The sequence below is a fragment of the Nyctereutes procyonoides genome, unplaced genomic scaffold, assembly GCF_905146905.1.
Source record: "Nyctereutes procyonoides isolate TBG_1078 unplaced genomic scaffold, NYPRO_anot_genome, whole genome shotgun sequence".
Lineage (NCBI taxonomy): Eukaryota > Metazoa > Chordata > Mammalia > Carnivora > Canidae > Nyctereutes > Nyctereutes procyonoides.
This window is the reverse complement of record NW_026575122.1, coordinates 22,933,018-22,960,401: the sequence shown is the minus strand read 5'-3', so window position 1 is coordinate 22,960,401 and position 27,384 is coordinate 22,933,018. Positions and strand designations below refer to the sequence as shown.

Genomic DNA, 27,384 nt, shown 5'->3' with positions numbered 1-27,384 from the left:
CCTTTATGCTCTCAAAGTCCACTCTGCCTCTATCTTTGTTAGAGCATTGAGGTGCATGCAGTAGAGTGAATTATGTCTGTGTGTCCCCACTGAAAAGTAAGCTCCTTGAGGGCAGTTAACATGTTTCCTTCAACTCTGATCTTCCCCAGACTCATGGTGCTTTGGACAAATGGAGCAAACCAGGAAATGCTTGTCAAATTGTTTAAATTTTCCTACAGTTAGTAGAACAGAGTTTAGCCCCCTCGCCTCAGCTTCCTACTTCCTGCCATGTTCTCTGTGGGGACACATACTACGGAGGCCTCTCCTGTTTTGGAACTTAACAATCAGTGGATGATAGTACAAGACACATATGTGAAAAAATGCAGAAGAAAGAGTGCAGTTCATGGCTAACGCCCTGGAGTCCATCTTGAGTTTAGATTCTGGTCTGACCACTTGTTAGAGCAAGACCATGGCAAGACATTTAGCCTTACTCAGCCCAAGTTTTTAGATCGGTACAATGAGGATAATTGTAGTACTTATCCTACAGGCTAAAGATGAAGATTAACTGAAATAATTCAGTATAATCCTCACCACAAGTGTGTGTTTAACAAATACCACCTATTCTTATTGCCCACTGCCCTTTTTATAATTGATGTGGTCAAAGCACATCCCATTGAAGGGTGTTGACCTTTCCCTGGCTGGAGAAAGGGAATCTTGACTTACTGGGTACTCAGTACTCCCTTCAGTGCTGGGATAGCAGATGTATACCTCTTTTTTTTTTTTTTTCTAGTGACTGGTGCATCCCTAGGAATCCCTAGGATTTAGGGAATTTATATTTGTCCTGTAATTCCTCGAGGATTATCCTGATTTAGCAACTTTCTTACTCTTCAAAGGATACCACCTGACTCTCTATTTCAGATATTTCTGTCTGTGATGTAAGAAATCACTACCAAAGTTGTTTAAAAGCCTGGAGAGAAAGAAAGAAAAAGAAAAGGGGAAAAAAGTGCTGAGGGGTATTTTCCCTTGTTGACAAGAGGTATTTAGGTTGCCTTTAATAGTCTTGAAGGATGTTGTAAAACACTTCAGGGTTCAGGTTGCTTAGACTGTTGATTTTATGGGCAGCTTGTTCAGTTAGCTATTTGTGTCTGTGATATATATATATATATATATATATGTTTAAGCCCACTATCTTTTCCAGAGGGAATTGATTTTGGAATTGCTGAAAGGTTCAACTATTGTGGTATTTTAAAAAGTGAAACACCACATTCTAGCAATTTCACTGATAATGTGTTAAAGATTCAGTACATTTTTACCTAAAAACTGGATTTGATTATTATTATTTTTTTCTCTCTCTCCAGCCTCCAAAAGGCCTTTGTTTCCTCTATCGTACAACTTATGCTGGGGTCCTGAAAATAGTGTATGCAGCGATTCACATTACAATATTCTGAGGAGACTTGAGGCCCAGGGTTGTACCTTTTGGTGTCATTTCAGCGTTGTAGTGATGAGTTCATAGGATCAGTAGGAAAGGGTGTTGCCCACCTCCACTCACTCTTTGTGTGTGTGACACGTCTGGGTACAACACTCAAAGGCTGTGTTCTAAATATTCCTCCTCGCTGAATTGAGAGAAATTTTGGAAGTTTGGAAGGCTTGTCTGAACTTTTAGGATGAACAAAATAACACTATGACAAGTTAAAGTGATTTGCATCTGTTTGAGGTTGATGGGAGCCTTTCAGCATATAAAAGTAAACACACAGGGTGCCAACCAGAGCTTTTCCAAGACAGAAAATGGCGCAAGAACAATTCATGCACATATACAGTTTTTAGAAATCAGAATTGTTTCTACCTTCATCCTAATACTCACTTGAAGAAGAAAATAAATGTCATTGTTTACAGACAGACCCACCAGAGCATCCAACAGTGGCCTAAGTCAACAGATATTGAGGAAGTAACAGTAATGATGCTGTCTTTATTGATTCCTTTATGCTTCTCTGATTTTCTAATCCTGCAATGCCTCATGAACTACTCAGTCATACCACACTCACACCACAGCATAAATATGGCGTACTCCCAAGTCTGTGACAGTCAGCTGATTAGGAATCCTTAAGCGGCCATCAACCTGCTGTGGACTGGCACCACATCATTTGGTAATTTTGTTTTACTATGATTGTTAGCTACAGTTGTGAAAAGAGCACATCATATTTTCACAGGTGGCAAAGATGCTTAGTCTTTGATTGCTTGACCTCTTGGAGCTGGCCAGGCAGAAAGCCCCATACAAGTGTTTATATATTTTACACAGAATTTTATAAAAACTTCTGGCATGTGAATCCCATCTTAGAAGATTAGGCCATTTGGTCAGCTTGGGTTTGATGTAAAATCTCTTGGTCTCTCACTGGGAACTCCAGGGTTACTTCATGAGGCAGAAGAATTGCCATCATGCTCAGCCTTTCATAGGTCTTGCTCTTAACAACGCCCATTCTCTGATAGAAGTAGGGGCAGGGCTTGCTGGAATGAAGACAGGCTGGATGCAACTGACCTTTGATTGTGCTGGGTCAAGAATTAGACCTCAAGGTTTCTAAAGTTTCAGACTGGTTCTTTGTGAAAGTTTCTGTTTTCTAACCTACGGAGCCATTCTTTCTACTTCTGTAGATGAGATTGGAGGTAGTTGAAACCCATGGATCCTTAGAAGAAGATACAATAGAAAGAAAACCAACTTCTTTCTGGCACTACAATAATGTTCCCGTTGTTTCCTGAATATTTAACTTAGGACTAAACCTTTGAAAAGACGAAAGAGTAATGTGATTTCTCTTGAATGGTGATTAGTTTTCACATAAGAGTTTGCCTTTACTGAAAGAAAAGCCAAGAAATTGTATTTACCTATAATTTTGAAAGTGATTCACTCCAAATCACTAGTGGTTGCAAGAATCCTGGAACACAAAACTGCACACACACACACACACACACACACACACAACGTGAAAGTAGAGAAAAGAATCCCTTTCTCCTCAAAACTATTTTCTGTAGTTAATTACAGATTTTAAATTACCAGCAAGGGCATTTAGAATAAAAATTAGTTGGATGCTTCTTAACATTCTTATTTCTATCAAACTTCTACTTTTCAAGAGTCAGTTTCCTGACCAATGGGTCTTAAATCTGTAACCACATTAGTAAATAAAATAAAGATAGAAATTTTTCAGAAATGTTTTCCAGCTCTTGTTACTTATTTAGCCCATCATATCTGTAATTGTGCCTCTAATATGTGGTGAGAACTTTCCTGGCTGCTTGTTAGAAGTACCAGTTATGGACTCACAGGCCCATTGTCCCACATTTTACGTAATTTCCCTGATGTTCTCAATTCCTATTTCTCTCTTTTTGAGTTTAAGCATAAGTCAGTATTTCTAAATAACCTCCTTTGGTTGCCGGATAAAAGGGAAGTAGCAGTAAAGGCATTAAAGGGTCCCATCAAAGATGAACCCCAAACCTGTGGACATCAGGGCAAGGTGCTCACATTTCAGTTAGCACCCTGAGGATGGAGAAGCTGATTTCAACCTAGAAGTTTAGTGGCCCCTGAAGAACCTTTGCCAACCTCACCTGCCCCTTCTTTATAAGTGGACTTGTCTTGCTTAGGTCAGTAAAGACTGTCACTGATTTTCATAGGAACCAGTCGCTGGGCTTTTAGCCATTTTGATGAGCATACAAACCTGAGGAATTCTTCACTGAAAGAAAAACCAAGAAGTTGTATCTACCTATAATTTTGGAAAATGATTTACCCCAAACCCCTAACCCCATAAAGGGGCATTCTGCTTCATCTCAAACAATGTATCTTATCGCTACCAAGGGCTTCCACTTTAACTTCCAACTGTCAACTTTGCCCTTGGATTAAAAGTCAGTTCCCTATTACCTGTTAAAGAGTAAAAGGCCTTATTCCCATCACACAGACAAGTAAAGAGAATGGACCTCATCTTTCCCCATGGATGAATGCTCAGGGCCTGAAGAAATTGCAAAATGCATTACTTAAGAAAACTATTTCCTGTTGGTGGTTGGCGAGAGGGAGGTGGTCAAAGGGTGGAGGGAGGGAGGAGGGGCTCTTTGAGGACTCTTTTTTTTTTTTGCCTCTTTTTCCATCCTTACATCCCAACAGCACACACATTCGAAGCTGTATGAGGTTTTGTTTGTTTTCAAGAGATGTTTGAAAGAAGATCAAATGCTTGTGAAAGGCACTGGATCGGCAGCCCTAGGAACTGAAATGTCCCGGAAGCTGTGTGAGCCCGGAAATATCCCACATTTCTATTTATTTTGGCAATTTTACTTAAAACTAGTAAGAGCTGGAGTTCATGCTACAATTAAATTTTCCTCAGGCACCATGAAATGAAAACACGTATTACATTTGATTCTAACTGGTTGAGAAAAATGGTGGTTTTTCTTTCTGAAAGTTCATTCTGTGACCTTGAAATAAAAGTTAACGGTTCCTCACATGGGAGAGCTGAGCTTCCATTTAAGATGGAATTATTCATAGAACTGGGGTTTTCTGGGTTGGAAGGACTCTAAGGTCATTGAGTCCTCTTCTATCATCTGCTTGAAACCTGGCTACCACCTCACCAAAAAGCACTGGCAAACGTGGCTTTGAAGGTTTTGGTGACAATACAAGACTCGCTTCCCCTTGAAGAGATTGATTTTTTACGTTTGTTTCAGATGGCTCTAATTTTCAGAACTAGATAAAATAATGTAACTAAAACTCTATAGGTGATTACCATATGCCAGGAACCATTTTAAGCAATATAATATGTGTTTGTACACACATGCTCCCATACACATTTATATAGATGTTATCTCAGTGAATCCCTCACAACCCTAGGAAGTATCATCAGTTAGCACCCTTGTTTGAGATGAGAAAACCAAGGCACACGTAAATGTCTAAATGTCATGATTTGCCCTGGCCACACAACCAGTGAGTGAGAGTCAGGATTTGAACCTGGGCAGTGTGGCTCTAGCATCTGTGTTCTTAACTGCTATGTTTTCCTCCCTCTTCAATCTATTTTAGGATTCCCCTTCATGCCTTGTGCAGAGGTTGGTGCACTGTAGGTGTTCAATAAAGATATTTTTCTACAATTTGGCACATTGTAGATGCTTCATAAAGATATTTTTTGACAATTTTACTTCAGGATCATGATTCCTTCCATCTTCCCATTAGTTTTGCAGCTGGTCATCAATTTGCCCCAAGAGAAACGGTAGAAACAAAAGAATTCTAAATGATGATGAATACTCTGCCTACTTTAAGAAAGCATTGGGGAGAGCAATAAGTGTACAACATTCACTATAAAGGACTATTCAATCAGTGGCCACTTTTCTCAGTAAGTCCTTGAATGCTCTCTGTATAAGCTCTAGAAGGAAGTTCAAAACATGCAAGGCTGTGTCAGTACAACTCCTTTGCTTCCTTTTTTACTCTGCCTTTGTCTCGCTGTCTCATGCAAGGACGAGAGGAATCATTCATCTCGGCACTGCTACTTATTTTTATGGCCTTCTTTACCACTATTCAGCGGCCTCTCTCACTTTTTTGTCCATCTGTTTTTATCCAGCCATCCATCTGTCCACCTGTCCATCTAGCATTACATGTATCACTGAGTGCTTAGCATTGACACTAGAGAGGAGGAGATGGAAAGACAATAATAATAGGTTCTTCCCATTTAGTCGATTCATATCCTTCAGAAACCATATGTAGGCATTCAAGGTGACTGCTTTAGAGCCTATAAAACCCATTCCAAAAAGAAATTATTTTAATCCATAGCGTGAGAGTCAAGCATTCTTTTACTAGGAGGTTCCATTCTTTTGTTTTTCTTTTAAAGTCTTTGCCTCACTCCTTTTGAATGAAATTTATTGTAGAGTATAATTATAGTTTATCCAAAGCTTTCGGTCATAAATGGCATTTACTCAGTCAACAATGAAATAGGGAAAAGAGATAATCCTCTGAGGAACCTTTCCATGGGACGAGTTGTTAGTTCTTCTGTGGAACTTGAAGAGCCATCTGTATTTGCAAACCACTCTTAGGTGGTGGTCACAGCAAGCATCAGCTCACTTCTGAGCTGGTCTCAAAGCATGGATGTCTTAGTGGAATAACTCAGCATCTCCTGAATTAGGTGGCTGGCTAGGTGGGCTTAGTTGCCAGCCTACCTGGTCTATTCAGATAGGCCAGGCTTTTGGAATCACAGCAGAAGTGGCTCGGCTCCCATCTGGGGCTTGACATGTATCTGACTAGCTTTTCCTCCTGGGCTGAGCCTTGGGCATGGCCTGTTATGTTACGTTATGTTATATTTATTATATTTTTCAGTGCACCGCAGAGGAAGAATGATCCTGAAGTAGAAAGCCAGCAATGGCATGAAGGGCCAGGCAGAAAGGAGGTTCATTTATACCATGACATCTTCAGAGTAGGTGATTTGGATGAAATGCTTCACTCTTGGTTTAGTCATCTTCTCACCACAAGTGTTGTCATGTGCTTGGCTAACCACTTCTCTCTTACACCCTCTCTCAGTTCCTATAGTTCATAATTTGGATGATCTTGACAATTTTTGTTTTATGTCTATGAAGACTCCAACCCTACTAGTTAGATCAAAGAAGCTGAAGGAAAAGATTTAGAAGACCTAAATTCTGTGGTTCTACTTAGCTTTTTGTTTTGTTTTGTTTTGTTTTGTTTTACCTTCAGGGAAATCCAGCCCCTTGCTCTCATTCATGCCCTTCCTTCCTTCCTTCTGGTGGAAAAATAGTAAGCTAATGGAAGATTTCGTGTGCTGTGTATTTCTGCCCTGACTTTTCCTTTCAGAATTCTTTCTCAGTCCATGTTGATTATGTGTGCTTTTCTCTGCTGGCCAGAAGGAGTGTAGCTTGGAACTCAAGCGTGCCTTCACCCTTCTGTGGTTCTTAGTATTCTTGTCTTTAAAATGAAGGGATTGAACCAATCAGTTTCACAGGCTTTTTGTCCTAGTGTTTCCATGGAACAGAAACTCACAGGATGTCATATCTGACCTAGATTCGCGTCTGTGTGTGTGTATGAGAGAGAGAGACAGACAGACAGACACAGAGTTTTCATAGCAGATGGCATCAGAAGACAGTAATCAGACAGTTATGGACTGAACCATGCTTCTCCTCAGCTGTTCATACATTCAAGGCCTGACTCCCAGTACCCAAAATGTGTCCTATTTGGAGATAAGGTGTTGGCTGAGGTAATTTAGTTAAAATGAGGTCAACCCCTTCATCTGGACTTCCAACTTCCAGAAATGTGTGAAAATATCTGTTGCTTAAGCCACCCAGTCTGTGGTACATTGTTAGCACAACCCCAAGCAGACAAATGCATCTTTTATATCTGATTCCAAAGTGCAAAAATAAAAAGGGAAGGATCAATGACCTCTTCTTCCAGGTTACCTCACTGGCCCCACAGGCCTTTAAGCAAACACTGAGTGCCCTTTGGCCTGAACATGCACTTGACTAAGAAACCCAGCCTCCAGTGACACCACAGGAAAGGAAATCTGGGAACTTCTGTGACACAATTCAGTCTTGCTGAGAATTTGGGGCTAATATTTAACTTTGGACATATATTGACATGGGCAGTTCTACAATAGCTTCACACAGAACTTTAAAATGCATATAAAAAAACTTGATTTTTTTTTAAATCTTAATTCTTTTACTCTTATTTGGTTTTTTTTTTTTTTTTTAGCAGGGAGGGGAATGTAGTGTCTTATTTGCCTCTTTCATAATTTGTGTTCCTTCTTTCAGTCTTGCCACTTTTTTTTCTCTGGGCTTCCTTGGGCATTACATTCATCTTTTCCATCCTCTCGATATTTGTTAGCCACATTCTACAGCAGCTTCCACCTCTTTCCATCACATGCATCATCTAGCTCCACCACGCCTACCGTTCTTCATTCCTCTATAGCACTTCCCACTTTTCTTTATCGCTGTCTGCTTCTCTCCCATCGTCCTTGCCTCTGTCTGCTTAGTCCTTCTCTCCTCCAGTTTCCTTTCTTGCCTCTGCGTTCAGTTTCTAGCTCCAGTCTCCCTTCTCTGCTCTTTCTTCTTTCCTTTCATCTGCTGACTTGCTTCAGTCCCCACCTTCTGTTCCCCTCCTGGGCGTTTCTTTGGCCCACCTTTCCTTCTCCTCTGAGACTTCATTCTCTTGGTGGTAGATGGGGGATGATACTGCAAACATCACAAAAATAATTGCATTGAGAACAAGTGGCTCCCTGGGTGTGTCCCAGAAAACAGAGCCTTTGCATCAGCCCGGAATGCCTGGGCTTCATGTGCTACAGGAGACAGCATTGGTGGTGGAGGGATGGCTAAGGCCTCAGTCACAAGACACAAACTTCTAGAACCCTAGGACTCATCTCTGACCACCCCCCACCCCTCCACCTCCCCCCCACCCCCGCTAGGCACTGTGAGGCAGTGGTCACCGGGGAACAGAAAGAACTACCCTGCATTTATCCCCCCAAGCACACTTCTCAGCCACATTCACTTAAGCTGCTTCTTTGGTGCTTGCTCCCTGACTCGCCGCCCCCCCCTGCTACTGCACTCCCCTCCCAGCCCCTTTCCATCATTCATGGTGGCTCCCTGGGGGTCACATCTCTGCTGAGCTCCTGAGTCCTCCCCCCAGCTTGGCAGCAGTGTAGGACCAGGAAGCAGCAAATGTGTCACTGTGAGCTTCTCAGTTTCTCTTATGCTCTCTGCACAATGCTAGCTAACTTTGGCTCCAGAGATTAAAACCACAGTTTTGTTTTTGTTTTTGGTTTATGGTTTTTTTAAACAGTGTCCCAGAGGGGAGCTCCTTGGGCTTTGCTCTCCTTACCCACCCTTCCTTACTTTTTTTTTCTCCTTCACCTACCCCCTACTCTTCAGTTTCATTTTTGCTACTTCAGGACTAAAATCTAAATCACCAAATCACTTCTATTCATTTGTTCATTCATGTATTCACTCTTACAACAAAATTTATCAAGTGACTAATAATGCATCAGATAATTTATGTACTTTTGATGGCATAAATAGTAGCTCTAAGGTTCATTTGAAATCTAGGTTTTAGAAAAAGACACCTATGGATTTTAGTCATTAGAAATTTCTAGGTTATTCTTAGAGCCAAACAGAAATTTCTATGTTTAGTGGTTTTTTTTTCTTTAATTAAGTTTGCCATTGAATGTGAATTTCAAATAATTCCCATTTTAGCATATATTTTTTCTTTGCACCTTCACAGATTACTAGGACTTGAAAAAAGTTGCATGCCTTGTTATTAATTACAATTATGAAAGATGTTAACACTTGTCCAACAGTTACTTCATGCAGGATGCGGAAAGAATTGCATGTGTATTTATTAATTCTGAAAACGAGTTGATGTGGTAGGTATTATTATACCAATTTTACTGATGAAACAGGTTTGGATAGGTTATGTTACTTGGTCAAGGGCTCTCAGTTGGTGACTGGACTTCAGTTTTGTCTGATACCAAAGCTCATGTTTAATGACTGTTCTCCACTGTCTTCTGGTATCAGATCATCCAGAGGAGTGGAAAGGAGAATCTACAATGTGGAGTGACCAGAGGGATGGAGCTCTGAAGTGAGGACGGTGTCTTTCTGACCTGTGAGCCAGGATATTGGCCGTAATTCCTATTTGGCCTCCCCACAGATAGAAGACACTTCAATGTCTTGAGGATGGTGGATCCTTCCCCGCCAGCTAGCTTACCTTCTGAGCCTTGGGCATGTCGGTGTGGCGCTGGGCACGGACTGAGCGGGCGGACTTGGCAGGCTTGAGGGGTGCACAGTACATCTCTAGCCTCCTCAGATCACAGCTCCGGAAGCAGCACTCATCCACGATGCCTGTCTGAGGTGCCCTCCGACTGCTGGAGCCGTACCCTGTGGGCTTGTCTGTGCAAATCAAACACAAGGTGGCCTGGCTTTAGAGGGGAATATGCTACCTCCACAGTTCCACCCAACCCCGGAAGCCTCTCTTCTCCCCATAGCTGGTCAACCTACACATCCCAATCTCTTCCTGAAGCTTCCCCAACAATTCCTGGCCCCACAAATCCTTCTGGATCCCAGTGTGGCTCTGGACTCTGCCCCACACGCCTTAGCACTAACTTGTGCACTGGGGATTTTGTGTTAATTCTTGAGTTCTCAGAAACCTGTTGTCAAGGATCTCGTCTACACCCAAACTGAGTCTTTCCTTATATATTCACTTAGTTTGGAGGCAGCTAGGAGTATTAATTAAATGAAGATCATGTGTTAAGTTTTTTTCATCTTTTTAGCAAATCTGCCTAGTTTTTATGCTAAGGATGGCTCAAGTGTTTGCTCTTTTGCTTGACTGCTTCCATTATAACATCAGGTTGAGTATCAAAGGAATTTTAAGTCTGGAAAGGGCTCCTCATTTTACTGATGTGAAAACAGGCCCAGAACGACTTGAAACAAGTCATTCATGCAGTAAGGGGTGGAACCAGGATTCAAGGTCAGATCTATCCCTGCATGTTCTGTAATTAGGGACAAGTCATTTAAACCTTCTGGGCCCCAGTTTACCCATTTGTAAAGTAGGTTTATAATGTCTTCCTTATAAGGATTCTTTGAGGATTGCATGAGATAATCATAAAGAAAAGATAAAGATAAAATACTTAGAACATCATTTGATGCAGAGCAGGTCCTAAATAAATGTTGGTTCACTTCCTCTGAGCACCCTTTTCTAGGGTCTTCTAGAGTCTGTGAAGAAGCAGCTTTCATATTAACTGCATCCAGGTGTTTTGGAACTTGAAATTGATAACAATACTAGTGTAATGGGCCTTCCTCCTCCATCACCATAGAGAGAACAGAACAATTGATTCTGTTTTCTCATAGAAGAGCTACTACCCTGAGAGAGAGAACGAGCTAAATGTCAATCCTTCGTGTGAGTCTCATTGCCCAGAGGCACATCATGAATCCCATTTCTTTTGATATTTGCAAATCAATTAGACCTCTTTACTTGGCAAGTAGGTTTTGGTTTAGTTTTATTTCTTATTGTTTTGATTCAGACACACTTTTCCTGGCTCTAAAATTAAAAAGAGAGGGCAAAACAAGCTTACATGAACTTGTCATAGGAACTTGAAAAGCACCTGAGTTCTTTGTAAACTTTTTGTCAAAGTAGAACTTCTGTTAAACCAAACTTTGCTTATACACCAATCGATAAAGCAGACAGAAGTGAAACTGCTGTGGCTCAGGGGAAGGCAGGGAGACTGGATCTTGGCTTTCTCTCATCTCTCTCATCTCTCATCTCCCTTGGGAGGTGCAGGGCCTGGTCTTCTGCACTGATATTCAGCCTTCATGGAGGAAAATTTGTGAACCACTGATCCAGAAGAATCCACACTATCAATCTGGCATATGTTCAGTCTTTATTCCTGACACAGAAGACAATGTCATATTTTAAATAAAAAGTCTTACGCTTGTATAATAATGACACTATTGTTGGGAATGGTGTTCTGAAAGTCAAAATCCCCATGTATATTTTGAACTCCCTGGTTGGGAAGATCAGACCCATGGAAATGGCCTGCTACCAAACTAGTTTGGCTGCTTCACTGCTTGAAGGGCCAACCGTTCATGGCATCCTCTACAAACCCAAATGTTTTCCTGATGTTTGGCACAGGAGCCTGGGGATGCTTCCTCCCCATAAGGCAGGTTTATTGTCATTCTTAGGGCAGCTGGGGGCAGTAATTCAGTGAGGGTTCATTTGTGGTCTCTTTGGGTGGGGTCTACTTTCTCTCTTAGGGGCAAACCCTGTGGGTGCCTCATAGTTGAGGGGTTTGGGAGGGACTAGGCAGCTGGCCCCAATTGAAGACTTAGTAGTGTTTTCACTTGCCATTGGAGGATCCACGTGCAGAAGACTCTCGTTCTGTTCGCAAGCCTGGCCCTGGCAAGCTGAGACTTGGCCAGTCCCTTGGGCAATGTAAACAATGTTTTTGTTTTTATAGTCTTTTCCTGGGACTATAAATTAGAGGAAAGGCACAAATAGGCTTACATGGTTCTTTGTAATCCACAAAGGACTTCTACATACTTTTTGCTAAGTGGTTATTTCAAGAGGTTGAAGGGGTCAGCCAGTTATGAGTAGCTGATACACTTTGGTTTTTCTCTTCGGGTGGGGAGAAGGTGACTCAGCCTACTTTGAGCTCTCCCTGTTGTCCACCACATGTAATGGCTGCTCTCTGTCGAAACTATAAACTTCTTAATGAGACATAATTGGGATTTTTTGTTGTTGTTGTTGTACAGTATAGAATAGTTTGATGTTTTAGAGGTGGGGTGGTAAAGGTGGTTCCAAAAACATCCAACCTTGGCTAACTCAGAAACAACCCATTTCAAAATTCATGCTTATGGGTTGAAGATGGAGAGGGATAGGTTTTGTAACTCCAGGACCTCTTTAGCATTTCCATTTCATACATCTCTACTGTAATCTTCCTTCTGGAGGAGGACAGCAACCTTAGTCTTGGGAAGGCAGAAAACACTATGTACTGCATATTCCCTTCTTGACAACTGTCAAAAGCCATGAAACTCACCACACATCTATTTCCTTTTATGAAGTAGAAAGTAATCATCAGTGCAGAAAACACACACACACACACACACACACACACACACAGGGCATCTGCTTTGTCACCTTTCTTAGATGAGCTCAGAGTTTGACATGGCTCAGTCTATAAAATAGCTGTGCTTTTTCAGTCCATAGAGCAATGAATTTATGAACAGAAATTTAGGACTTTTCTGTAATGCTCCATAAAGAAAGTTTACCTTATGTTCATCTATTTCTTTTTAATATTGTTGAAATGGTGGTAAACAGACTTGGATTTTACCATAACAAGTAACTACTGGTTATCTCTAGCTACCATAATGCTAGAGAAATGTTTTTCTTTGTCTATTCATGGTATCTACAATGGACTAATTGTACTTCATTGGGAATATATGAATATAACAAATATTTACATATTGCCTTTTAAAGTTTAATTCACCCTTTGAAATGTCCTATAGACTTGATTTCTGGTTCTACATAGGACATGTAACAACAAAAACAAATCATTTCTTACTAATCAAGAGGCCACAGTTGAAGATCAAAGTTTCGTCCTTTATCTTCGAGTGCCTCATGTTCTTTCTTTCTTTTTTAATTGAAGTGCAGTTGACATTCTACTATAATATGTGTGCAAATGTGAAGTTTAGTTGACATATTACTATAATATGACTATTATATTAGTTTTAGGTGCACAATATAGTGATTCAACATTTATATACATTAAGAAATGATCCCCATGATAAATATAGCTACTATCTTTCACCATACAAAGCTGTTATAAACCCTGTGTTGCATATTGTATCCTTGTTTTTCATTTATTTTATAACTGGAAGTTTATATCTTTTAATCCCCTTCCCTTATTTTGCCCATCCTCCACCCTTCCCCTCTGGCAACCACCATATTGTTTTCTGTATCTATGAGGCTGTTTCTCTTTTGTTTGTTCATTTGTTTTGTTTTTTTAGATTCCACATATAAGTGAAATCGTGTGGTATCTGTCTTTATCCATCTGATTTATTTCACTTAGTGTGATACCTCTAGGTCTATCGATGTTGCTACAAATGGCAAAATTTCATTGTTTTTTATGGTTGATTAATATTCCATTGTATGTACTATATACCACACTTTTAAAAAAATCATTTATTGATGGACACTTAGGTTGCCTCCATATCTTGGCTATTATAAATAATGTTGCAATGCAATGGGCTTAGAGGTGCACATAATCTTTTCAAATTAGTGTTTTATTTTTTTTTCAGATAAATACCCAGAAGTGGAATTCCTAGATTACATGATAAACTTATTTTTAATTTCTTGAGGAATCTCCATAACCATTTTCGATAGTGGCTGCACCATTTTGCATTCCTACCACCAGTACACTCATATTACTTTTTTTCTAGAACCAAAATATAGACATTTGTTGCTATGGGCTGAAACTAGAAGTCTGAAACCATGTAGTTTAATAGAAAGGCTGTAAATTCATTTCCTCCAGTATCAATTTTGAGAAAAATGGGGATTTTTAATGACCTGTAAATTATAGTTCTTGTATTTGATTGATTTTTATTATTTTTTGTATATATTTAAATTATTTTTAAAGATTTTATTATTTATTTATTCACGAGGGACATGGAGAGAGAGAGGCAGAGACATAGGCAGAGGGAGAAGCAGGCTCCATGAAGGGAGCCCGATGTGGGACTTGATCCTAGGACTCCAGGATCATACCCTGAGCTGAAGGAAGACGCTGAACTGCAGAGCCACCCAGGCGTCTCTATGATTAATTTTTAAATGAGATAGAATGAATTGTTCTATCCTTGCCTTTAAAAACTCCTCATTAGGAACTATGTAATTCTGCTTCTGTGGGCAGAGTCAGAATTGGTAGGTGAATGGGAAACAAATATTGCCTTCATATAAGAAAAAAAAATCCTAACAATTTGTACTTCAAAAGTATTAAAAATGGGACAAACTTCTTTTAAAGATAATGAACTTCCCATAGCTAGAAACAGTGAAGCAAAGTCTTTATGAACACCCGCCAGAGATCTTAGGTGTATATTCCTGTATTCTGCACAGTGTACGACTGCCATAGACCTGTCTATTTCAGAGATTCTGTTACAAGTAAAGAAATGGAGGAGAAAACCCATCTAGGCCAAATATTCAGTATGGCTGGAAGCTACTTACTTTGTCTTCAAGAAAGACGTTCAAATATTTTTTAACTTAGAAAGTGAAAATATTTTTTTCTATTTATTATTTGAGTTCTCCAAGAGGCATAAAATATTTTTCTTCACTTGAAACTACTACAAAAGGAATAGAATAGAAAAAGGATAGTCCTTTCTGCAAGTAGGTGTAGTCCCAGAGTTCTGTGGTACTGGCGTTATGAAGGGACCATTAGCGTGAACAGACAGACATGTATAAAATTTCACAGAATTTTTCTTGCTGACAGTATTGACATTGAAAATTTATATATTTATATATTTATTTTGTCAGTAGTTTTGCTCCAACGCATGCACACCAAATATTGCTTAGCAGAAAAGTTGGCCACCACCTAACCTAGGCTTTGACTTCACAATGAGTAGACATAATGCATAGTCACAGTGCAGTGCTGCATCTTGAAAGTTGGCCAACAGACAGAATTCCAATGGTGAAGCAGCTGGCTTCTATAATAATAGCACTTCCCTTTAAATAATGCATGGTCAGTGGAGTTAATTCAATAATCTTCAGGGCAAACTTGCTAGTTACAAGGGTTTCGGGCAGAATTGTGGCATCATCAAAACCACACCAATTAGCTGAGTCTCACATTTTGTCATAGATGCAAGCAACTTGCTTCCCTCCATCTCTGAAGGAGAAGGTGTAATGCTGAGATTAAACTGGGATCGTCACTGCTAGAACAAAGAATTCTAGTTGTTAATTACTGGAGGAGATGGTACTACCTCTACTGGCACTATATATGCTTGTGTTAGAGGTTTCTTGAAATGCAGTTGGGATGCTGTACTCAATTTTGATTTCCTTTGAAACTTTCTATTTCATTGAGGAAAACTTTAATTATTTTAATCCCATCAGTGGAAAGAGGAGACATTGATCTGAAGAATCGCTAAACAATGAAAAATGCAAATATTTTGCAAAGAGGGAAATAGCCATTTCCGAAGACACAACTTGCTACTCTTTTGGTTCTGAGGAGTAAAACTGTTCTTTAGAAATTGTGAACAGGAGTAGGGTCTGAGGTCAATCATATTTTGAAGGCAGAAAAAAAGAAGTAAGACAATTCAAGTTGGCTATTTCTAGAAAATTCACAATTATGTGTTTGATAGAAAACATGGATGCAGTTATTAAGTAATAAGAAACTACTTCCATTTAACTTTGATTAACTGAGGATTGATCTCAAAATTAAATACTACAATAAGAATCTATAGAAGCCAGAAAATTAGATTCCTTATACCAACTATTTATCCCAAACCTCCAAACATGTTGACAAGTTTAGAGTAACTCAGAATAACTAATTTTTTAGGGCAATGTTTCCCCATGGGCCACCCTGTCTAATAAAAAATATCTGAGGCACCTGGGTGGTTAATTAAGTGTCTGCCTTTGGCTCACATCATGATCTTGGGATCAAGCCCCACGTAAAACCCAACAGGGCTCCCTGCTCAGTGGGAGCCTGCTTCACCCTCCCCACTCCACTCACCCCTCTGCTTGTGCTCTCTTCACTCTCTCTCTCTCTTTCTCACTATATCACTCTCTCTCAAATAAATAAACAAAATCCTTTAAAAAATCATTCAGCTGACATAACTTTGGATGGTATACTCTAGGAAAGTTGAGTGAAATAGGAGCAATCTTAAAGTTACTTCTATTTTAGCATTTTAATTGTTATTTTCATTTGTTGGAAAAGTGAGAATCACCTCCCAATGCTTTTTACACATTTTATGGCTTCACAGGGAAAACTAGACTCCTTTTGTTAATTCCTAAAATGAGGAAAATTGTGATAAGACTATTTATCCAAATTCAAATGTAATACATTGTTGGGTTGATAGTTTCTGAATTTGTAGGATTGGCATTTAGTTTAAAGCCCTTTTGATGCGTCAATATTTTACCTTTAAAAAATTTCTGTGGAAATCACACGAGTGAAAACAATTATTAAGATCTATGTTGTCACGTGCTCTGTAAAGATACAGAAAGAGGCTTTCACTACTAGAAACTAGGCACCTCATTATGCAGTTAGAATAACACACACTTAAACGTGTCAGGGAGTCGAGTGAGTTACCATCAGTATCAAGGCTACTGTCAGACACTTTGAAATTAGGATTGTTTTTGAAGAAGTTTTTCTAAAATATCTATATATTCCCTGCCTTAAATGTTGCTACTGGACTCCATACATTTCTGCTTTTTGGCAGAAGGATCTTTCCAAGTAGGATCGACCTTTAGCATCTGTAAAAGTGAACACTGAGAAAATGTCCTCTCTTCTATGAACTACATGTCATGAACTTTTCTGAAAAACCTATCACATTTAGGCATTGATTTCATTTTGGCCTATGTTAAATTTTAACTGCTGGCGTTTGCTGGTCCCACTACTTCTCAGTTGGACAAGGTCATCTTTTCTAGGAATCTTGGCCCTATTTGACCCACCCCCACCCCCATCACTCAGTAACTCTTTCTCAGCTACTAAATCCCCACAACCCCAAAAGACCAAACTCTTCTCATCACCCAATCAAGTCAGTGTTTGTGTATCTGTGGGTCTGAAAAGAATGAAGCAAAGATCTATGGGGCTTCCCCTTTCTTTAAGCACTCCTTTCTTTTGGAAACCCTCAACTCAAGGGCAGGTGTAAAAATAGTGCTGTTTAGTCCACCTCTATCTCTAAGATCAGGAAGCTAAAACACAAGGCCTAGGGACAAGAAAACTAGCGATTCAGAGCAGAAACATTACCGTTTTAGGACTCTTTGGAGAAATGGGCCAACAGAGTGGGAAGCAACATGATGTATTACTTTAGCCTGATACAATCCCCTGGAGGACAAGCGTCTTGCCAGGACAGCACAATTTACTAGCTTAGGTCTGATTCCAGGGCTTGGAGGAGATAGATGTAGCCAACAAAATTATACTTTGGCAAGAGAAATGCTTTGCTGGACAGAAATGTCATCCTAAGGGAACAGTTTGGTTTATCAACGTCTAAGGTAAAAGATAATCAAATGCCAAGAGGTCATTTTTATGTTTGAATTACTTCAGTTGGGTCTGCTATATAAGTTAGCTACCATTTTCTGGTCACATTGTTTCAATTATTTAGAACATAGTACAGGATTCCAGTATGATCTGCCTGTTACAGGAGACATACCAGTGTCGGAGGCAGTATGTGGAATGGCTGGCAGCACAGGGCTTAGAGTCAGGCGGACCTGGGTTCTGCCACCTATTTGCCATTCACCTTGGGCAAGGAAGCAAATCTTCTAAGACTCAGAGGCTGTATAAAATGGAAGTATGTAAAAGAGAGCCCCCCGGGCTGATGGAAGATTAAGTGATAATATATGTTCAGTGTTTTGCACAATGTCTGGTATGCAGTAAAGTCTGAATAAATGTTAGGTCTTATAACTAGTATTATCATAGACTCGAGTTGGATAACATAGCTAGCTGGGCAGGTATCCCCTTCCTCTCTTCCTCTTAAAAATGCATCCTTTCCAAAGTTTGGTTGCAAAAAGTCCTTTCCAGATAAAGGAGGACTGTTCACCATTAAAGTAAATGCAGGATCCCTGGGTGGCGCAGCGGTTTGGCGCCTGCCTTTGGCCCAGGGCGCGATCCTGGAGACCCAGGATCGAATCCCACATCGGGCTCCCGGTGCATGGAGGCTGCTTCTCCCTCTGCCTATGTCTCTGCGCCTCTCTCTCTCTCTCTCTGTGACTATCATAAATAAATAAAAATTAAAAAAAAAATAAAGTAAATGCATAACTATTCCTTTGAAAGGATACCCACACTCTATGTTGTATAGTCTGTTCTAAGAAATTTTAATCCACAAGAGACACCGTGACAATGGATCGTCCTATCGAGTCAAACAAGGCAAAGTCATATGGTCTTATGACCAAAGATAAGCTATCTTGACCTCTTGTAACCTTTGATTTCTCCTCAGTAGTTGTTCAGTGTTAGCATCCACATCCATCCACTTATTTCAAAACAGTGTTGTAAGGTATGAGATGGCTGTGAGAGAAAGAGATGGTCAGAAGTGGTTTCCCATTTACTTTTAGCCAGCATATTTATTTATGTTTCTCCTCTCTCTTCATTTTGTGCCTCATCTCTTTCCTTTCTATTCCTCTACATCTTCTCGCCTGCTCTTGACAGCCAGTAACATTTTTACTCACTGATGAATTTTAGGACAAAAGTCGATGCTATGCAGACTAGGCTAGGTATTGGAGTTTAGTTCCTGCCCTGGAATGATGGAAAACTAGTGCTCCCTCTCCTGCCAACCAAACTTTGGGACTAAGCAGTCACCAAGGACACAGTGTCACCAGGCCCACTTAATCACTACTCCATCTTGGACCCATACTTGAATGAGATGAAAACAGACAACAAGAGAAAGAACACTAAGGGATGTTGAGGAATTACATATATGGACTTTACTTATCTCACATTTTTGAGAAAGACTATGACGGAAATTGTAAGATGAGTCTGGCTCCAACTTGTAGATTGTAGCCATGCTACCAACATTATCTCCTATACTCACATTGTTACTGCTTATTTACTCTTTCAAATGTGGTAAGAGAGCCCTTGTGGACAAAACATAAGGCACTGGTGAATAGAGGGTAACGCCCCTCTCTCTGGTGCCACGGAAAGATGAATCAGCCAAAAGGGTATTAAAACACATTCTCTTTATTTTTAGTTTCACTCTAAAGTCTATCATTTCTCTTTTCTTTGCAACTTGGCACCAGCTCTGTGTTCTCAGGGGCCCTGTTCCCTGTCAGTCTCCTCACTCAGGCCTCTGTGTTTTGCTCAGGGCACATCTGGAGATTTTCCCAGGGGTGGGTGTGACATGGTCAGGATGGCAGGTGAAGGGGTGACAGCTGCCAGGGCAGTCTGGCGTGTATGAAGGGAGAGTGTTGGGAGGAGGAGGCCCCATAAGGAGAGGCACTGGGCCTGAATCAGGGAGTGAGCTGTTGGAAGGCAGCCTCCACAGCAGCAGAGACAGCCCTTGGCATTACCACAGAGAAGGAACAGCCAGAGTCAGTGACAGATTGAACACAGGGAGAGGAGGAGGGGGGAGGGAGAAGGTGGTTAAGGTGTTACATGATATAAATAACCACATGGTGTGCACTGCAGTGCCAGTTGGGTTGTGTGTGATGTCCCTTTCATGCTGGGATGTCAACAGTGCTGTTCCTAAATTGAAAGGTCCTGGGAAGTGTTTCTGTAGCACCTACAAGAGTGCCATATGCAGAGAGTGAATGAAAAGAAGGCAATGTGGTATGTGGAAAACAACATTGGATTTTAGCCCCAGATCCTTTGTGCAAACTCACAAGTCACCCAGACTCTCTGAGACCCAGTTTTCTTGTGTTGACAACCAAAGTACTGCTTAGTATCGAGCACTCGTTCTAACAATATGACCCTAAGGATTATCTGGATGATTATGCTACTCATTTTTTACTCAACCATGTATGTAGGGCCTATCAGTGCTTCTCTCTAAGAAGAGAAATTTGATGAAAGAACCAGGAGTTTCCTCTTTTTCAGGTTTAATTTTAGATGAAAATAAGATTTATAGGCTGAATTTAAGGAAAGCAGGGATCAGTGTTGAATTTGATGGAGGAAAATAGGGAATATCCAAGCCATGATCTGAGTAAGAGGAGGGGACAAGACCATCTATGGAGATTACAGAAGCCCCTTCCAGAAGGACATGGGCATGAATTAGAAAGAGGGTAAGAAAGAGAGTCATTTATTGGAGCTGTTGAAATAGTAAAAAGAATCAAGCTGCATTCTGGAGATCAGGGTTCTGAAGGCTTTGAGCAATAAGTGAGGGATGGCCTTCCCTTGTGTGGCACTGGGAATTGAGAATTAGTGTAAAATCCCACCAGTCTTTCACCATTACTCTTTTTGAAGCTGCATCTTCAAAAACTGAGTAAGTGACCTGCCCCTCGAGGGTTGCTAATGTTGTTGACCAGAATGCTAAATCTCATAGCACTCAGAGTGGCCAACTCTTTATTTTACTACTTTCCTTGCTGTCTGTGAGTGGTATATGAACCCTCTGTGAGAAATTTAGTTCCTTCCAGGGGACACGTGCATAGTTTCCCTGGAAAATTCCAGCTACAACTACATGCCGTCCCATCTCTGATAAAATGAATGGGCTTCAGACAGGCCATCACCTTTGCCATTGGTACCCAACATCTGCCCTGAGGGCAAAATTAGAAGATGACCATTTTAAACATGGTTTTTCAAACATCACCCCCCCACCCTTTTTGGAAAAATAAACGAATGTTAAGGTTATTAAAAATTTAAAATTTATACAAGGAGTTCTTAAGCAAGTTGCAGTATTATTTATCAAAACACCAATCAGGTATGCAAACTGAAGCTGAATGGTTTATTTAGAGTGATTATATTATTCCAGGAACTTGCAGCTAAAATCTGGACTCATAAACCATCTTACCTTTCTTTTCTTTCAATGGAATTTTGCTGCTATAATTTTTCTCCCTTTTATCTTAATGTTTGATTGCTTAAACATGACCAAGAGACTTTAAGTGCTCTCCTCAAATTATCGTATTTCAGAATTCCATACCTCTTTGGACAAGATAGCAAACTCAAGGTCAACTAAAGAGGTTTCTTAGTAATGTGGCAATCACTAAGTCTGTTAGCTTTTAACCACCCACTCAACCTCCTTGCCCCAAATGTTATTTTTCTGAATTGAAGAAGTAAATTATGAATAAGGAGAAAGAGAGGTGTGGTTAAGTTGTGGCTTGTCTCCAAGATAAATACTACTCTTGATTTTGTTTCATAGCATGCCTACCTCTTCAAAATTTATCAATGCTATTTGGCAAATATTACTATCAATTAAGAAAAATCTCTGATTCTCTTATTTATTTTACTAAATCCAACAACAACAACAAAAAAGATTTTCATCTTGTGATATTGGGAAATCATGAAAGAGAAACCAAACTCCTTTATTTTTATTTTTTCTTACATAGTCAAACATACTATGAATGACCACATTGCTCTGGCCTCCCACTCTGATGCGGGGGCCTTTTGGCCTTCTAGCCAGTCACTCACTTCCATCAATTTACTTTCTGAGAACTAGAGATGGTTGCCCTAGAAGTCATTTTTCAGTTTATCACAAAACCTACCCATGGTTGGAGAATTAATGAACCTCATTAGGAATAAGCAACGTGAGGACCAATGTGTCACAGAGCTGGGGAGACTCCTTTGTGCACTGGGCCAGGATGACTATTTATGGGACATTTTATTTCCCTCAACATCTGCCTTCTATATGCTCTCTTTGGCTCAGATCTAAGTATGGGAAGGTTGCAAGGAGACATTGCTTATGCTTATGCTAATACTTAGGCATGATTAGCTCTGTCTTAACTCCAGCAGGAAGTGAGAGCCCAGGTTCACAAATCTCTTCTGATGCATATAATCTTCTAGCAAGGCAGCCTCCATTTTTCCTTCCCAGCTTTCCAGAAAGTATCACCTTGCTTGTAACCCCACACCAAGTCTCTTATACTTGTGAGAAAGAAGATCAGCAGTTTAGTGCCTGCCTTCTGCTCAGGGCGTGATTCTGGAGTCCCGGGATCGAGTCCCACATCGGACTCCCTGCATGGAGCCTGCTTCTCCCTCTGCCTGGATCTCTGCCTCTCTCTCTCTCTCTCTCTCTCTCTCTCTCTCTCTCTGTGTCTCTCATGAATAAATAAAAAATCTTAAAAAAAAAGAATATCAAATCCATTGACCTCTTGATGGGTATGGTCTCCATAACCTCCACTGTGTCAATTAGATGCATATTTGTCCAAAAACTATATATAGAAACCTTGAGGTTGATGTGAAGAAATGGTCATCAAGGTAGCAACTTCTCTATATTTGGGGTGAGAGAAGAGAAAGTTTTTTGACTGAGTAGCAGGGTTTCTGATAAGAGAATGTGGAGAGAGCTGCATACATCCTCATTTCTGAACTGTGAGTTTAAGTCATTGATGATGACTTTTTTAAAGAGAAGAATGATGGGAAAAAGGGGGCTGTTGGTCTAGAAACATTTTAATTACTTCTAAAGACTTGATAGCATTTATTTTTCTTCTAAAACAACTTCTTGTCCTCCTTCTCTTCCTCCTCCTCCTCTGCTTCTGGTTCAAGATGATACTCTAGTAAAGGTCACTTGTGAAGTCCTGGTCTTCACATATCTTCTCACTGAACCAGTGCTCCCACGGTCCACTGAGATCTGCCCTTGGCAGGCATTTCCCGCAGTCGGACTATGAATCGTCATAAATTCCTTGCATTCTTCACAACATCTGTGCCTTCTTTTGCCACATCTTTCTTCCTGGTACTCAACAGGCCACAAATTACCCTGGACTTCTCTTTCCAAGCTGTTGATGTCTTAACACTCTCCCTTCAAACCAAACTCCTCTCTTGTCCTTGGCCATGGATCTTGGCTTCCCAGACTTCTCATCTCCCTCATCTGGGTTAGTCATCTGTGGCATCACCAGCACTGTCTCTTTCTCCTAGCCTTCTATCTGGCCTGAAATTATGCATTTCTTCAAATGTCAGAGTTACTATGCCCAAACATGCTACCTGGTTGGATGCTTGGTTAAATGCCCTAACATGATCTAAACACTGTAGTGCAGACAATACCTCCACACAGTAAGAGCACTTGACAAGACTCAAACACAGAGGACATTGATTAGCCAGTGGAGAGAAGGAGCTATAACAAGACCCAAAGACATACTCAAATAAAGTTGCAAACTTTTCCATTGAACACAAGTTTCTCTTGAGAATGAAAGGCAGCATTTCAATCTATTGAGCATTTTATATTCAAACTTATTTCTTTGACATTTAGAACAATGGAGGCCTTTGCAATAAAAACATTACCCAGAGCTTCCCTTTGTTGAGTGCTTTCTATTAAAGCACTATAGTAAATATTACTTTTCCTGTCTTTTTTCATTTACATCCTACAGTATTACATGGAGAGGCATTATTACTATATCCATTTTACAGATGAGGAAGCTGATGCTTAGCAAGTTTAAGTAACTTGACTCAGATCATACCGCTAGTTCCCCTTGTTTGGGGACAGCTTGAAAATGGGAGGAGAAACTCTGAAATTGATACTGTTACTGGGATTTTTAAAGGCATGTAATACCAATATCCATGAAGCATGTGAGTGAGGCCATCTGTCAGCCAGCTCCAAGGTTTGAGCACATGCAGGAGACAGTTCTGCACTAAGTAATCTAGAGAGTATCCGAGGGAAGGCCATGCATGGCTTTTGCCCTTGAGAGAGAAGTCTATGCAGTTCTGCAGTTTGGGGCACAGCTGGGTATGGGATGCTCACATCTCACCCAGTACACTATGATTCTTTCTAGTTCCAGAAGGGGCAGCAGCCAGACCATCGTTTCCAATTCTTTGGAATTTCCAATGTTATAATAACTTTAGCAGAAATTAAAATAAAGAAATTTTATCCATAATTTTGTTACCTTAACAAATAATACTATCTTCACTTAAAATTTTTTTTCTAGTTCTCCAGATGCATACATCATTTGGACATAGCTAAATTTAATGCAATACTGTTTTCTTTGCTTAACAGTATATTGCAAGCATTTTACATATTGCTACATAATCTTTGTAAGTATAATTTTAAAGCAGCAGAATATTTTGTTGAGTAGAATTTTCATCATTTATTTCTTTAAACCATTTTCCTATTACTAGACATTTTGGTTATTTTCAGTTTTATCGTTATTTTAACTAATGAAGCAGTGAGTGTTTTTGTGAACACAACTTTCTACTCTTTGAGATAATTTATAAGAATAAATTCCCAGGAATGGAATTACTGAGTTTCAGAAGATGTTGTCAGACAACCCAATTTTGCTGAAAGCCCACAATCTTCCATAAAGGCCAGAAGGGAAGACCAAAGGACTAAAACAGAGAATTATATACAAATATTTTCCCAGGATTAGAAAAGACACAGCCAAGGTGGAGCACAAATAGAAATTTTACCTGCATCTCATGAATTAGAATAAAAGAACCAATTTCTGTTTTCAATTACTAGTACAATTTGCTCTGAAGGAAACATGGGGTGTAACCAAGGCTTTGGCTTGGCATCCAAAGGTTTGCTAAGTAGAAATAAAACCAGGAAAAAATGAAATTGATGACAAGAGACCCTAGATCTCAACTTTCAAAACTACTGAGTACCTATGAGGTTTCTTCTCTAGGGTGGGGAAAGTGGGTGCTCTAGGAACCAAGACAGCACCACACCCCACTGTATGGAGTGGAGGAATCTGTATTGTGAATAACAAAGTCTGTTCCTGTTCTCCTGAACCCAGGTTCTCTGTGGAATATCGGGCTCTTGTCCAATCTGCTTTTGGGGAGTCATATCCCAGACCATTGGCCTCCCCATCCAACCCCAAGTTTGGGAAACTATGTCTGACCTTTTTCACCCACCTTATTCTTCTCCTGCTTAATATCATTTAATCACAGATGCTAATGGAGCACCTAACTATGTTCTAGATTCTGCTTTCAGTACTGAGGATAAGTGAACAAAACAGACAAAAATGAGGTAATATGTCACCATTCCCTTTATATCCTGATGACTGGGATAGCCTTGAAGGAGACTGTGTGCAGGGATGCTGAACTCAACAGTTCAAAGACAGTTGCCCAGAGCAACTGAGGTCTGAGTCTAGCAATAGGAGTTTCCTTCAGGCCCTTGTGAAAATTCTTATTTGAGGACTTCATTTCCACCAACGTCTCTGAAGGTGTAAAATGATTACTTTATACATCATAACCAACCCTTAACTACCTATTAGCCTTTATTTTCTGTTTTATGAAGACTGGCACATTTTCCCAACTTGATTTGAAGCATTTTAAGAGCAGAAACTCTGTCTCATATTTCTGTGTCTATAAGGACAGCACTGGGTACTAACTAGGCACTTCATAAATTCTTATTGACTAGTGGATTGGTAAGTCAAGTGCACAAACAGGACACATGGAGGTGCAAAATGAAGACGTTTTTACCTTGGTAGAAGAAATCCAACATCAGGACTAGTCTCTGTTTATTTTAACTAATGCAGCAGTAAGTATTCTTCATTCAAATGACTTTATACTCCTTGAGATCATTTATAAGAATATATCCCATTAATAAGGGGGATGATAATAGTATGTACCTCTCTCAGGTTGTAATGAGTTAATGCACAAAGAGAGCTTGGAAGAGCTAGTGGCACAGAGCAACTATGACATGTCACCTCCCATCACCATCCTTAGATCATTACTCATGGATTAATTGTGAGGCTGTGCAATGAAGTTGGAGCTCCAGAGCCAGTCTGCCTGAATTCAGATGCTGGCTCCAACATTTCTAAATATGTGGGCATGGATAAGGTTCTTAGCATCTCAGTTCTCATCCACAGAAGGGGGTAGAAATAGTACCCACCACAAAGGGTATTTGATGAGCAAACATTTACCAAATGTTAGTTATAATTATTCTGACCATTATGTGCTTGGGCTCAGGATTTAGAATACTGATGAGGACAAAGAAAACACAGTCCCTGCCTATGCACTGCCCCCCTGCCCCTAATTCATAATACAGTTCATAATATACTTCAGCATTATTGATTTGTGTAGCTAACTCTAGGGCTAACTATATAGAGTGCCTTGCAGTTCATGAGTCACATTCATACACATTCTGTCCTTCAGCCATTCCAACAACCCCATGGGGCAGAGTTGGGAGCTACAAAGTGGGAATGGGAGCTATTCCCATTTTGTAGATGAGAAAACTGAGAGTTCAAGTGACTTATGAATCACTAAGTTCCTTTGATTTCAAATGGTAAAACTTCCTCACACACCAGTTGTCTCCACTAACCTCCACACAAGGATGAATTTCAGATTTCTAAACCTGAGGGCGTTCCTGAGGCAGCCAGTGGGCAACATGACTAATGGACCAGGAGGTGGGTGGTTACACAGTGATGCATATCAAGGCTTCTCCAACTTGAGCCTGCATCAGTATGTCCTGGAAGGTTGATTAAAGCTACATTCCTGGGCCCCACCCTCAGAATTTCTGTTTCAGTAGGTCTGAGGTAGTGCCTGAGAATATGCATTTCCAACAAGTTCTCAGATGATGCCAAGGCCAATGTCTATGTGTGATATGGGCTTCCAACATGTGTACACAATGTATGATTTAGTAGAACGCTAGCAGGAAGGAAGGGCCAGTGAGGATGGGAATCCTGAGAAAGACCTCTTATACTTTAAAAACCCCAGATATGGGCAGCCCGGGTGGCTCAGTGATTTAGTGCTACCTTCAGCCCAGGGCATGATCCTGGAGACCCAAGATCGAGTCCCACATTGAGCTCCCCGCATGGAACCTGCTTTGCCCTCTGCCTGTGTCTCTGCCTCTCTCTCTCTCTGTATGTGTCTCTCATGAATAAATAAATAAGATCTTTATAATAAAAAAATAAAAACCCCAGCTATGCTTGATATCTCTTTTGATAATTACTAATCAAGGTACTCATGTGTTGTTAGTCTGGTAGCAGGACCAGTTTTATTGCAAAAAGGAAAAAAAAAAAAAACATGACCCTCCAAAGTAGGACAGTAAACTGAACCTACAAAAAAACAAAAAACAAAAAACACATGTTGACCTTTTCCCCTTCCCCGCATTTTTTATTTACACAGTCTGTGTCATTCTGACTCCCAGCTAGTACCTGAAGACCAACCTGGTCATAGGGAAGGAAATTAGAGCCTTAACAAATTCCCC

At 40.2% G+C, this 27,384-nt stretch overlaps 1 protein-coding gene across 4 annotated transcripts in view; it reads right to left on the bottom strand.

Moving 5' to 3' along the window:
• Positions 1-27,384, bottom strand: part of IGF1 (insulin like growth factor 1) — a 78,885-nt gene that overhangs the window by 12,710 nt on the left and 38,791 nt on the right. For 2 of the 4 annotated variants that reach the window (XM_055336563.1, XM_055336564.1), the window contains exon 3: positions 9,686-9,867. In XM_055336563.1, coding sequence (XP_055192538.1) covers positions 9,686-9,867 — 182 coding nt within the window. Of the gene's footprint in view, positions 1-7,737; positions 8,161-9,685; positions 9,868-27,384 lie in introns of those variants that run through there. The other 2 variants (XM_055336562.1, XM_055336561.1) reach the window with 2 other exon arrangements.